Below are 14,457 nucleotides of genomic sequence, written 5' to 3'. Positions count from 1 at the left end.
AGTATGTGTATTTAAAAAGACTGTTCTGCAAATCTTAAACTTTGAATCCATAACTAGTTACCTGTCCAACAAAGCCAGTGTCTGTACGGTTAATCTTAAAGTTGTAAGAGCTTTTAGTGAAGACTGGACTATTGTCATTCTCATCAAGGACTGTGATGGTCACTGCACTGCGGTCACTTTCAAAGAGTTCTTTCGTTTTAGTTTCTTTTGCAAACACCTGTAAACCAAAACAGAGAGACTTGAAAGAAAATACCATTCAGTAAAATACCAACAAATTAGCAGTTAATGTGTAGTGAATACACAGATAGAAATGGTGGTCTCAGCCAGCAGTCAAGAGAACACACTCATTACTAACTGATTGCCACACAATCTTTATTTACCAAGACCTAGTATTATTCTATTATACACTGAAGACCTGGATTGCAGATATTTATTTTATGTTCAAACATTTGGTAATGTCTTTTTTAAAATGCTTTAGCTAGAAATTCTCTAAAAGAAACAAATGCATCCTTTTTTATTGTTAAATATAAAAGAATGGACAGGCCTGCCATTGAAAGAGGTTCTAAACAAGGCAAAAGACAGGGAGGAATGGAGAAAGATGGTCGATGAGTCTTTCTTGGTGCCCCACCGGTCCAACAGACTAAGGAATAGGTAAAAGTAAGGGGTTAAGTCTTTCTAGACTAAATTAAAAAAAAAAATATTAGATAATTTTATTGGTCCAAACAAATTAAAATTGAAAGTGACTACAACTGACCACCTCAGCATTACTAACAATAAAGAGATGCAATCAAGAATAACAGTGCTGGAAAATCATAGGAATGGGAAGGCAGTCAGTTGCTCACCTGGAAACTGTAGCTCTGAGTTATCTCCCTGTCCAATACTTTTTTCAAAACAATATATCCTAATGTTTGTTGTGTCTCCAGATCAAAGACACCATCAGTATTTCCTTGCATGAGAAACTTGAAGGCTGCATTGTCACCCTGTGGATAGTTTTGGAATTCTATCAGACCAGATTTAAAACCAAAACTCCAACCTACTAATAAAAAAACACATTTTTCAATTCCTACCACCAGCCTACACCGTCTTCATTGGTGGAAGGAAAAATCTTACAAGGAAAAAATTATATATCCAAAACGGCTCTAATAACTTTCCTAGAAATTTGAGTACATGCATATCTTTGGAGAAAAAATTCACTAGCCACATAGAGAAAATTTTGACTGTTATCATTTTTTCAAAATTATTTAATTATCTTAAAATTTGGCTTACATTTTTTTGAAGCGTTATGTAACACCCCTTCGTCAGAATTCCAGCACTCAATTCAAATGTTTCTTTGTATTCAGTAAGGAGTGGAATAAATAAAAAGACATAGGCTACTTGAGCACTTTGCACACCATCTTATGAAGATTTAAAGGTTCAGTTCGGTGTCTAAATTGATAAGACTCCAGATGAACAGCAAAGAGCAAGCTCCAAGAATGTTTTGAAATAGACAAATGTCAACTACAAGACTAGATCTAGATGAATGATTGTGAGAAGCGCATTGGGAGTCTCCTAGCCATCATGAAGCATTACAAGAAATAGAAGGAGACACCCTCAGCATCACCTTGAGCATCACCCTCAGCATCATCTTATCTTATCTTATATGATACAGACGTTACTTCAAAAAAGAAGATGATTACGTCCTACGCGTCATGCATTTAGTCATGCATATAATGTTTGTTTGTTAAATATGTTTGTTAAACATGTTTTGGACATTCCTTCAGACTTGAAGATAATTTACTTTCTAGTCCAAACCTTCCGCAAGACGACAGTAGGCCCGTGACCATCGAGAAGTCTGAATGACAGTCCAGTGCGCATACTGCACGACCAGTCAGCCATCCATTTTTTTTTCTTTTTTTATGTTACTTTGTTACAGAGCTAGCATCAAAATTCATTTTCATTGTTTAGTTTTTAACATTCTTAAGCCTAAGGGTAATGTTAAACTCTAGCAGAATTTTGATCTTTTGTATATGTGATTTTAAAAAATACATTGAATTCTAAAGATATTTTTACAGGTCATCGAATACAATACTAACCTCGTCTAAGTCACTGGCAGCAATGGTCAATATAGTTGTCCCTATGGCAGCTAATTCAGAGACACTGGCGGAGTACTGAGCACTGTTCATGACTGGCTTGTTATTGTTGACATCAGAGACATTCAAGACTAGGATGGCTACTGCATATCTAAATGTTGGGTTGTCTATTTGGTAGGCCTGAGAAAGACAGGAGCTAGTTAAGTTTTAATTGCATTATCAATATTTTATACATGTTAGATGGGAAACATTATTATACACTGGGGCATACTAGATGGAGTACTGTGAAAACTGCATATGGTGCAGATGTTTTACAATTCATTTCACAAATTGGCTTCAGTTTAACAGTTTGCTGCTCAGTTTTGCAATCTACTGAGAGTAATTTTGGTTGATTTAAACATCTTTTTAACATGTGAAGCTCTAGCCTGTTTCTAAATACTGTGGGAATATCCTTCAAATCTTTAAATTCATTATTATTATACATTATACATATTATACATTATTATACACTGGGACATACTAGATGGAGTACTGTGAAAACTGCATATGGCACAGATGTCTTACAATTCATTTCACAAATTGGCTTCAATTTAACAGTTTGTTGCTTAGTTTTGCAATCTACTGAGAGTAATTTTGGTTGATTTAAACATCTCTTTAACATGTGAAGCTCTAGCCTGTTTCTAAATACTGTGGGAATATCCTTCAAATCTTTAAATTCCATCTTAATCTGAAGCCAAAGTAGTCAGGCTATTGAGATTTTATTACTGGCTTACAACTATTCCAATACTGAGGATAGTTTGTTTGTTTTGTAAAATGTTTGACATGTTTCGGATGTTCCTTCAGAGTTGAAGATGGTTACTTCCTAGTCCAAACCTCCCGCAGGACAACGGGGGATGGGAGCAGGCAGGGTTTGAACCCGGGACCATCGATAAATCTGAACGACAGTCCAGCGCGCAAACCGCACGACCAGGCAGCCATCTAGTTTATTATAATCTTTAGAAAGTTTTGATCTGGTAACTGGTAAATGTGTCATTTAGGACTGTAAATAAGAATTAATAAAGTGAAACTCACTATGTACTAAATACATTCAATTTTCAAAAAAAAGATCCACTCTTGAAAAGGATAATTTTATAAGCAAAAATCAAAATTTCTAAATAAGAAATTATCACTGTGCCACTTATAGAAATAATCACCCTATTAGGAAAACCAAAAAATCAAACTGAACTCATTCCATGTGAGATGTCTCCATAGGATCTTGAATGTCACATGGGAAGAAAAAGTGTGCAATACTGAGAATCCTTGCGCGATCAGGTATTCCCAGCATCTTTACAGCCCTCAGACAATGCCGTTTGCGCTGGCTTGGACATGTTCGCCGGATGGAAGACAAACGCATCCCGAAAGTCATCCTCTATGGTCAACTCGCGAATGGCACAAGAAAAACTGGTCGCCCCCACCTCCGTTACATAGATGTAATAAAACGTGACCTCAAATCAGTGAACATCAATACTGACAATTGGGAAGACATTGCTCTAGACCGCAACAGATGGAGAGAGAGACAGTGACCAAGAAAGCTATGGACAGTGAAAGTACATGGGTCTCAGCTCAGGAAAAAAAACGCACAATCCGAAAAACGGCCAGCTCCTCTACCACCATAGCAAAAGCCACCTTAACCTGCGCTATCTGTGGACGGGAGTGTCTCTCCAAAATAGAGCTCCACAGCCACATGAGGAAGTGTGCTCTGAGATGAACCATAGTCGTCCTACGACTGAAGGAGGCCAATGAACAGGAAAACCAATGACTTGGTAGAATTTAAGTCATTGGTTAACATGCATGACTAGATGCATGATGCGTAAGAGATAATCATCTTCATTTTTTTAAAATAACTTCTGTATTTTATAAGATAAGAATGTTAATAAAATGTATGAAAATGATTAACACAGAAAGATAATTTTTATTGGAAACTCAGGTTTCACTACAAGTGACCACCTCAGCATAACTACTGTAACAATAACAATATAGATGCAAATACGAACAACATTCACACACAAAACACAAACACTCACAACCAGAAACAAAGGAAACAAAACCTCAAGTTCTACTTACTTTAACATTGATATTGTACTGTCCAGGTTTAAGTGCCCCATTGACTCTAAGACTTCCATTCCGAGCGATATCAAACAAATTGCCATACAAAGCTTTAGTGCCTGCACATAAGAAAAGGAATTTTAAGAACTTTCGTATAAAAAAAATGTAATGGTTGGTAGAACTTTAGAAATATGGGCCTAATACTGCAGATTATGGAAACTTCTTGTGTCCAGGATTCAGTGGCTCATAGACCTAATCATTAATCAGTGTCTAATGTTTCCAAAGGAGAAAGATTTTTTAGTGTCAATTTACAAATATCAGGGAGACATATTTTTCTGCAGTTTTCAATTAACTCTTTCTCTCCTAATTAACAATACCATCATTGATTTCACCCCATTAAATTAAATTTAATTTTGGGATTTATAAACTTGTATTTGTGTTACATATAAAAACATGCATTCTCTTATAATACTGAACCCAAAGTATTGTTTTCAGATAACAAGCAAAAATGTTAATAAAGTTTAATGATAACAGGGTAGAATGTACAAATGTGAAAAATGAACAATCCTGTCAGAACGTGGAAAATAATTACGGGGATAAAGAGTTAAGATATTTTTGTGTGCATGTTTTGTAAATTGGAAGTTGAGATAACTTAAGTAACTAGATGGCTGCCTGGTGGTTCAGTAGGCACTCTGGAGTCATGTCAATGGTCCTGGGTTGTTATAATTATAAAATCTGAACTTACTTGTATCCAAGGCGAATACGATAGTCTGGTTAATAGCCCTATCCCCATCATAAGCTGTTATGGCAGGACTTGGCGAGAAAGATTCCAAGCCTGTGAATGTCTTAAGAATAACAAAATCTAGAATCAAATTTCTGAAATACTATATCTAGATTAAAACAGATTGAACTAAAGTAATACTAAATACACAACTCAGCACCTTTACCTAACTAATATAGAAATGATTTTCATCTAGATTATATAGACTGCTCCGCACTGTCACTAGTATTTTCTATAGCTTTCAATAGAATGTATTGAACTCTAAATGCCATCCCTAGTTAAACCCTAATTAATGAATCCAGGTTAAAAAAAAACCTACCCCTTCCTGAAGCTGTAAAGTGTAAGCCTGCTGATTAAATACAGGATTCAGATCATCCACATCTGTGACTTTGATGACCAGCGTTGTAAAGTCAGCCATGGACACATTATTGACTTCCTGAAAAGTTCAAGTTGGGCATAGCAATTAATTAATAATAATAATAATAATAATGGGTAGCAGATAATAATAATAATAATAATAATTATCCAAATGATTGAAAGTTTAAACCAAAAAAAAAAACAGATGTTCAACTAAAATCTGATCAACTATAAAATGTCACATCAAAACCTTAAAAGGTGTTTTAATATTTCAGATATGTTTAATTAGAAAACTCAAAATGTTTCATAGATTTCGTTGTTCAATTACAATAATCAGAATTGAAATATAAGGATAGAGAAAGTACCTGCACTGTTACATTAAGACGGAATTCAGTATTTCCACTTTCATAGTCTAGAGGCTGCTTTAGCTCCACAATCCCTTGATACTGATCATTGATGGCAAATCTACCATTGGCATCCTGTGAAACAATCAGACTGATAGCTTTCTACAGGTTTCTTGACTTAAACACAGCAAAAGTTATAGAGAAGAGCCCCCATCATCTAAACCAATAATTGAAGAAACACCTATGTTTCTCTAAAACCTAGAGATGCCTTTCTAAAGAATTAAAAAATGACAACAGATTTAGAAAGCCTATTAAAACATAAAATGTGCAGCGACATCGTGACAGCTGAGAAAATGTTCTGATTCCACACCAACATGACTTTCAAAGTTTAGATCATTATGTTATTATTACTACTATTATGTTTTATGAATGTTTTTCGCTGAATGTTTCAAAAAGTAGATTGAGATTTCTGCAAGCTTTTAAATCTATTTCAAATAATAGCATCGCTGGTCCTCTACATCAATGGATCCATTCTTTTTTGATAGACTTTTGAAAGGAAAATTAAAAACCAAATGAGTCTCAAACAGATGTGTGACAGAGAAAGAGAGAATCAGAAGAGATTTGAAATTTTGAAAAATTCCTATGTAGACTCAAATGTAATTAACCTATTTTGTCATATCTGACATCTTATCTTATCCTATATAATACAGACGTTACTTCAAAAAAGAAGATGATTACGTCCTACGCGTCATGCATTCAGTCATGCATATTAACCAATGACTTAAATTCTGCCAAGTCACTGGTTTTCCTGGCTAGCTCAGGCAACCCATTCCATGCTCTAATAGCACTAGGGAAGAAAGGAGTATTTGTACAAATGTGTCCTAGCATACGGGACGAGGAATGTGCCTTTATCTTTGTGTCTTTCAGAGTATTTTATTAAATTTTGTTTTTGTATTTGAAGATTATGGTTCAGTGTTTTATGTATGATTGCTACTTTACTTATGAGTCTTCCGTCCTGAAGGTTTTCTAAATTTAGTGATTTTACTAAAGGTGTTACTCTAGTCAAATGTGAATATTCTCATTACTTTAAAAAAAAATGAAAGTAAAGGAGATTCTCAGGTGTCCACTTTTGTTTTCGTTGTAAAAAAAATATAAAGTAATCCAAGCTGACTAACTCTAAAGTGTCTTCTTAGTGAAGAGGTTTTACTTAAAATAAATGCCATGACATGCAATAAAATCATATAAATTGTGACAATCTATTTTGAAAATGCCTACAATGCTACTAAACCCCAAGAGATTTACTTACACTGATCAAAACATACTGTGTTAACTGACTGATTCGATCTTTGTCAGTTGCTGGGCCATCTATGGCAAAAGTAAAGAGTTTTGATCCAACTGTAGTATTCTGATAAACAAAATAAAGTAACAAAAATGAATCAGCACATATTATAATGAATTCACCAACATGTTTTTATATTCTCTTATAATGATACTGAGGTATCAATCATTTCTTAAATTTTGGTTTGGGAGATCGTAAACACCAAGTGGAATTTCAATTGGCCAGCAATGAATTTTCTGAGGCTGCTGCCTCATTTAGTCTATTAACCTAAATAAAATGGAGGTCGTGCCCCAGACGTTCCCAAACTGAACCATAATTAAGAGTCTCATCAGCTTGTAACAGTAATAGTTAACAAGAGGCGCGTGGCTGAGCGGTAAAGCACTTGGCTTTCAAACCAGGGTCTGGGGTTCAAAACCTGGTGAAAACTGGGATTTTTAATATCGTGATCTTTGGGCCCTGCTGAGTCCACCCAGCTCTAATTAGTTGGGAAAGTAAAGCTGGTTGGTCATTGTGCTGGTCACATGACACCCTCGCTAACTATAGGCCTCAGAAACAGATGACCTTTACATCATCTGCCCTATAGACTACAAGGTCTGAAAGGGGAACTTTACTTTTTACTTTTTTTAATAGTCAACTCAACTAAGTTAAATGGTTGCAAAAAAAAAAAAAAAAAAGGTTGGCAGGCAAATATTTTTGTTGTTAAGTAAATACCTCAGGTACTTGAACAGAAAACATTGCTGATGTAAATGTTGGAGCATATTCATCCACATCTGAAATGATTACCGGAAGGGAAAGCGGCAACTGCAAATAAAGTACAAATTAAAACATAATTTTTTTATATTTAAACATGGTTATGCTCTGCTTGAATGTGATATTATTCAATTTTCAGGACACACAATATATTAGAAGTCTTCTACCTTTCTCATTTTTACTAATTTATCTAAACAATGTACAACCTATCGAATCCATGATATGTAGCTTGTCTCTTAATTTTGATAATCCACCAGATGGTATCAAAATTAAATATCAATATCACATTACAGTGGATCCCTGGACACATTGGCATCATGGGAAATGAAAAGGCAGATAAGCTATGAAAGGCAGGTTCATCTATGGAACAACCAGACAGACCTGTTAACTACCTCACCCTAAGGCCAATGTTAGTCAACAATCACAAAGAGGAGTGGCTCAACCAATGGGCATCAGGAAACACAGGCAGAGCCCTGTACAAAGAAATGACTACGCCTAACAAACTGGACAGGATTAACTTCCTCCCCTGCAAAGAACGATCTACCATCTTCCAACTAAGAACAGAACACACACCACTATTAAATTACCACCTGAACAAAATAAACTCCACACAACTCTCCCTTTGCAGACACTGCGCCCAAACCATATCCTCTTTGAATGCCCCTCCCTAATCCACCCTAGGCAGACCCTACTTCCACTACAGCCCAACATAACCAACACCCTGTACGGCAGTGCTGAACAACTGAAGAAAACAGCACACTTTTTTTCCTTGGCACAGTCTGCAAAAGAGCTCACAGCTCAGCAGCAATAAAGCTGGCTAGAAGAAGAAGTCTCTAAATTAAAAAAAAACAACTAACATGAACTATTGACTAAATTTAATATTTGTAGACTTACTTAAATCAGTTATTTAATATTTCTTTTAAATGTTTTTTATGTTCCTTCAGATTTGAAGATAATTTCATCCTAGCCCAAACCTCCCCCAGGACAAAGGAAGAGAGCAGCAGGTAAGGTATGAACCCAGGTTCATCAAGAGCATCTAAACAACATCACAGTGCGCAGGCCAGGCAGCCACCTTAATTAACACACTTTGAAACATACAATAGTATTAGGTAATTCTTCAGTCAGCTGTTTCCAAAAACAAATAACTCTTTGATCTAACCCAGCACATAGATTTGAGAATCAAAAAAAATCTATCACCAAAAACAGGCACAGAGGACAATCCTGTGTCAACATTTAAGTTATAGAAGGGTTTGCATAGCTACATAAAATACTGCACAATTTCTTAATCTTGCCTTAGTAGTCATTCTAAATAATCAGTAACGGTAGAGAGTGCAGGAAACAGCCAAGTGCAACTGCCAATAAAGATTTATTTGAGATTTTATATAAAATAATGCATAGAGTAATTCATGGTCATCAGTTATTAATCTAAGGGAAAGAGCTAAAGCAGTTTATCTTAATTTTTTATTTCATTCTAAGCCAATGACTATTCAGTAATAACAGCAATAACAGTGAAGTAATATTAAAATGTTACAGATAAACAACCATCAATACAACATCTGTTGTATAGTAGAGCAATAACATTATCAATGATAATGTATGAAATACATTTACATGTAATACAGGCCTAGTTTCTGCCGGGTCATGTGGTATGCAACTATCCTGAGTTCAAAACCCCTTAGTATCAGTCCCTACCGTCTTACAGGAGATATGAGCTAGGACAATATGATCCTCATTTCTGAAGAAACATCCAAAACTTGTAGAAATAAAAACAAAATGTCCATTTGTGATTTAATATAAGTAGCATAACTTACTGATGATCCATCACTGCTTTGACATGTTGCATCAAACGTCAGGGCATCTGGCATCTGTAAATGATTAAAACACAATGTTCATATATATAATAATTTTTTAAATCTTTATATATATAAAGTTACAAGCAGTGTAACTCTTTCTCTCTTAACTGGCGATACCAACGTTCATTCAACCAGAATGTGGTAAATAATTAAGGAGAGAAAGAGTTAACTTGTTATATCCTTCATCTTTGACCATGCAAATGAAGCAAACTACTACATGTAAAAGTGATTTAGCATAAGACCTTGCTACCTGTAGCATTGCTTTTATTCCAGTCTGGATTTTTCTTGACCTTCCTCTTATCCTGTTTTCTGAGGACTTTGGTATTCTCACATGCAGTGCTGCTAGACTTGCGTTCTTACTATAAGGCCTAAATATTTTATTCTTTTTTCACTTATAATTCGCTAAATCTCCAACTAATTTCTAGACATCCTCAATCCTTATGGTATCAGCAAAAATGTTGGCCTGCTACTTTTTCTTATACATGTGCTTACATTGGCTCAGAATGAAATTATCCATTTAAAAAAAGAATTGTATATAACTCAAACACAGCAATCGTCTATTTAAGAACTTTTTCATGAAAGATGCCTTTCCATAACACACACGATTCTTAAAGACAACCTGCACCTATTAAACAATTGTTACATTAGATCTGAACAAAGTGATCATCTCCTTTCCTGAAACAGAAAGATTTAAAAACTCCTTTATCCCATTTTTGGTCAGTGTTACAAGGTCACCTGTCGTCATCGAGAAGTACATATCTAATTTATAAAGTGCTGGTTGTGAGTGTGTATGTGTTTCGTGTGTGAATGCTGTTCGTATTTGTGTCTATATTGTTATTGTTACAGTAGTTACGCTGAGCTGGTCAATTGTAGTCAAACTGAATTTCCATTTGATTGAACCAATAAAAATCATCTTATGTTTTGTGTTCACTGGTATCTTAACTTATATAATACAGACATTACTTCAAAAGAAGATGATTATGTCCTATGCATCATGCATTTAGTCATGCATATTAACCAATGACCTAAGTGTTGAATGCAAGTGAGTGAGTGTTGAACTATAGATCCTGTTGGCTCTTCTTTATTCACCACTTTATTTGGCTCCTTCAGTTGTGAGGCAACAACAGGTTGTCTTATTGCAATAATGGGCACAAGCTATGACTGGAATGATGACACCCACTGTAAATTTTAAAATGTTAATATTATGTGTTGCTGTAGAATGCTGGGTTCGTGCATCCTGGAGTCACATTTAACACGTAACAAACACAAATGACACAGATTGACTTGATTGCAAATTTAGCAGACAAAAGTGACGTTTATTCAATAATAACAATATACTGCAACTTCTTGGTAGTTACACCAAGATAATCCAACTTATAGGAATATGATTACATCAGCATAACAGTCCTATAGAATACAATTTCACTTCTAAGATATGTCCGCATCAGGGTCGATGACAATAAGCTTCGATAACATGTATCAAGTTCTAAGTACAGAAAGCAACTACTAAAAATATGTGTACTGTCTCAATTGACTTTAAGTGATTACTCTACTCAATTGACCTAAAGTGACTACTGACTAAAAGTGAATTTAGTCATTCTTACCTCCTCTTTCTATATCAGAGGTATCAATCTGCTAAGTTTCTCATCTATAGGTTGTGATCCTTATTAACATGCTTCTCATTGGCATGCTAAGTTTCTCATCCATACACTGTGAACCTTATTAACATGCTTCTCATTGGCATGCTAAGTTTCTCATCTATACGCTTTGATCCTTATTAACATGCTTCTCATTAGCATGCTAAGTTTCTCATCTATGTGCTGTGATCCTTATTAACATGCTTCTCATTGGCATGCTAAGTTTCTCATCTATGTGCTGTGATCCTTATTAACATGCTTCTCATTGGCATGATATGTTTCTCATCTATGTGCTGTGATCCTTATTAACATGCTTCTCATTAGCATTTTAAGTTTTTCATCTATACGCTGTGATCCTTATTAACATGCTTCCCATTGGCATGCTAAGTTTCTCATCTATGTGCTGTGATCCTTATTAACATGCTTCTCATTGGCATGCTAAGTTTTTCATCTATACGCTGTGATCCTTATTAACATGCTTCTCATTGGCATGATATGTTTCTCATCTATGTGCTGTGATCCTTATTAACATGCTTCTCATTGGCATGCTAAGTTTCTCATCTATAGGTTGTGATCCTTATTAACATGCTTCTCATTGGCATGCTAAGTTTCTCATCCATACACTGTGAACCTTATTAACATGCTTCTCATTGGCATGCTAAGTTTCTCATCTATACGCTGTGATCCTTATTAACATGCTTTTCATTGGCATGCTAAGTTTCTCATCTATACGCTGTGATCCTTATTAACATGCTTCTCATTGGCATGCTAAGTTTCTCATCTATACGCTGTGATCCTTATTAACATGCTTCTCATTAGCATGCTAAGTTTCTCATCTATACGCTGTGATCCTTATTAACATGCTTCTCATTGGCATGCTAAGTTTCTCATCTATACGCTGTGATCCTTATTAACATGCTTCTCATTGGCATGCTAAGTTTCTCATCTATACGCTGTGATCCTTATTAACATGCTTCTCATTAGCATGCTAAGTTTCTCATTTATATGCTGTGATCTTTATTAACATGCTTCTCATTGGCATGCTAAGTTTCTCATCTATACGCTGTGATCCTTATTAACATGCTTCTCATTGGCATGCTAAGTTTCTCATCTATACGCTGTGATCCTTATTAACATGCTTCTCATTGGCATGCTAAGTTTCTCATCTATACACTGTGATCCTTATTAACATGCTTCTCATTGGCATGCTAAGTTTCTCATCTATACACTGTGATCCTTATTAACATGCTTCTCATTGGCAAGCTAAGTTTCTCATCTATGTGCTGTGATCCTTATTAACATGCTTCTCATTGGCATGCTAAGTTTCTCATCTATACGCTGTGATCCTTATTAACATGCTTCTCATTGGCATGCTAAGTTTCTCATCTATACACTGTGATCCTTATTAACATGCTTCTCATTGGCATGCTAAGTTTCTCATCTATACGCTGTGATCTTTATTAACATGCTTCTCATAGGCATGCTAAGTTTCTCATCTATACACTGTGATCCTTATTAACATGCTTCTCATAGGCATGCTAAGTTTCTCATCCATACACTGTGATCCTTATTAACATGCTTCTCATTGGCATGCTAAGTTTCTCATCCATACACTGTGATCCTTATTAAGATGATCTGGTTCTTGCCATTTATGGACTGAGTGCCACTCACTTTTTCTTTCTTGCTATTTACCTTCTTTCTTACTTTGTAATTTTTTATTTTTCTTTCATTCACACCTGCCATAACCACTTTGGAAATTAACTTCTTCCAAACTACACAGAAACTAAACAATGAAATCAATTAATACAATCTACATCATAACTCTCCAGGGGGCATAACCTTTGATGGGAAGTTTTACCGCATAACCTTTGGCTCTTCACTAAACAATGTCGGGCAGAAAAAACTTCTAATGATCAAAGAGCTATGCAACTAAAACACAATAAAATATTTAAATATTTACCGTTTCAGCGTCAAATATTTGGTTGATGACGATAGTCCAGTTTTGTTCAGCAACTTTCATTGCTTTGAGTTGGTGGTCGTACTTTGGATCGTCTCGACATCTCTCTATTTTTAAGGAACTTGTGGGAATCCATGCCACAACAGTTCCTGAGACAAACAACAGCAAGAATTCTACTTGTCAAAAGAACCTCGTTTTGATAAAAGGTTTAGTACTTTTGAAAACTAACAGACATCTGAAACATACCATTCTCAGTGAGCCGCACCATACTCTTGTACCTGATTGGTCTAACAGATATTTTTATGGTGGCCTAAGTACTTATATAACTTGTTATATATGTTTTGGAAATTCCTTCAGAAATAAAGATTACTATATCCTAGCCCAGGCTAGGCAGTCAGGGTTTGAATTCAGGACTTTGTGGTGACAATGTGGAATGAAAAATTCTTTAAAAATCTATGGTGCTATACAAGAGAAAACTTGGTGGATGACTAACCATGAGATATATCAATTGTATGAAGACCTACCGATAGGGACTGAAATAAAAAGGAACAGATTATGCTGGGCAGGTCACCTTGGAAGAATGTCAGAGAACAGAGGACAGAAAATTGTATACCAGCAAAAAACGAAAGGCAGGCGACCCAAAGGCAGACCCCGAATGCGATGGATTGATGATGTGGAGGCAGATCTACAACAGCTTGGGGTTCAGGCGTGGAGACGAAAGGCTCAGGAGAGATAGGAATGGAAAGATGTGTTGAAGCAGACCAGAGCCTGGAGCTGTAGTGCCACTGGGATGGATGGATGGATGGTTATGACAATTTGGAATGCATGCCACACAGCCAGCCAATCAACTTCCTCAATGTTACCCATTATATGGCTTAGAAAGGTCTATGCTCCTTCAAAAATACATACTTGGCTAATCATGTTGTCAATGAAACTAAATTAAATATTATTATATGAGACTATCCATAGCATTGGTCTAGAGTGCACCATGATAGAAAAAATAATTCCTTGATCAAACATAAAACTCCTACTTCAATAATGATCAAATATAGACTATAAAGTGCTTCTTTGCCTTCCTTTGCTACAATCACATAAACTGAGATATTCTATTTATTCCTTTGCATTTTATTACATATTGATCAAAAGCCTATGACATTAACTTACCAATGGGCTCATTTTCTGGCATTATGATGGGTGTATTAACAGAACAGTCTGTAAAAGAGAACGAGAAAATAATTATTCAATCTCTAAATTCACCTGCAAAAATAATAGTTTAATTTTTATA

General features: G+C 35.4%; 1 protein-coding gene across 3 annotated transcripts in view; it reads right to left on the bottom strand.

Annotated features, from left to right (window-relative positions):
* Nucleotides 1-14,457, bottom strand: part of LOC106058867 (protocadherin Fat 4-like) — a 111,504-nt gene that overhangs the window by 76,140 nt on the left and 20,907 nt on the right. For all 3 annotated transcript variants that reach the window (XM_056018693.1, XM_056018692.1, XM_056018694.1), the window contains exons 3-14: nucleotides 14,337-14,384; nucleotides 13,176-13,321; nucleotides 9,537-9,590; nucleotides 7,687-7,776; nucleotides 6,943-7,041; nucleotides 5,658-5,771; nucleotides 5,255-5,371; nucleotides 4,900-4,999; nucleotides 4,173-4,273; nucleotides 2,073-2,249; nucleotides 843-980; nucleotides 62-217 (exon numbers count right to left, since the gene is read on the bottom strand). In XM_056018693.1, coding sequence (XP_055874668.1) covers nucleotides 62-217; nucleotides 843-980; nucleotides 2,073-2,249; nucleotides 4,173-4,273; nucleotides 4,900-4,999; nucleotides 5,255-5,371; nucleotides 5,658-5,771; nucleotides 6,943-7,041; nucleotides 7,687-7,776; nucleotides 9,537-9,590; nucleotides 13,176-13,321; nucleotides 14,337-14,384 — 1,340 coding nt within the window. The remainder of the gene's footprint in view (nucleotides 1-61; nucleotides 218-842; nucleotides 981-2,072; nucleotides 2,250-4,172; nucleotides 4,274-4,899; nucleotides 5,000-5,254; nucleotides 5,372-5,657; nucleotides 5,772-6,942; nucleotides 7,042-7,686; nucleotides 7,777-9,536; nucleotides 9,591-13,175; nucleotides 13,322-14,336; nucleotides 14,385-14,457) is intronic.

This window comes from Biomphalaria glabrata, chromosome 2 (genome assembly GCF_947242115.1).
Source record: "Biomphalaria glabrata chromosome 2, xgBioGlab47.1, whole genome shotgun sequence".
NCBI lineage: Eukaryota > Metazoa > Mollusca > Gastropoda > Planorbidae > Biomphalaria > Biomphalaria glabrata.
The sequence above is the reverse complement of the archived record's forward strand: the minus strand, read 5'-3'. Positions and strand labels throughout refer to the sequence as shown.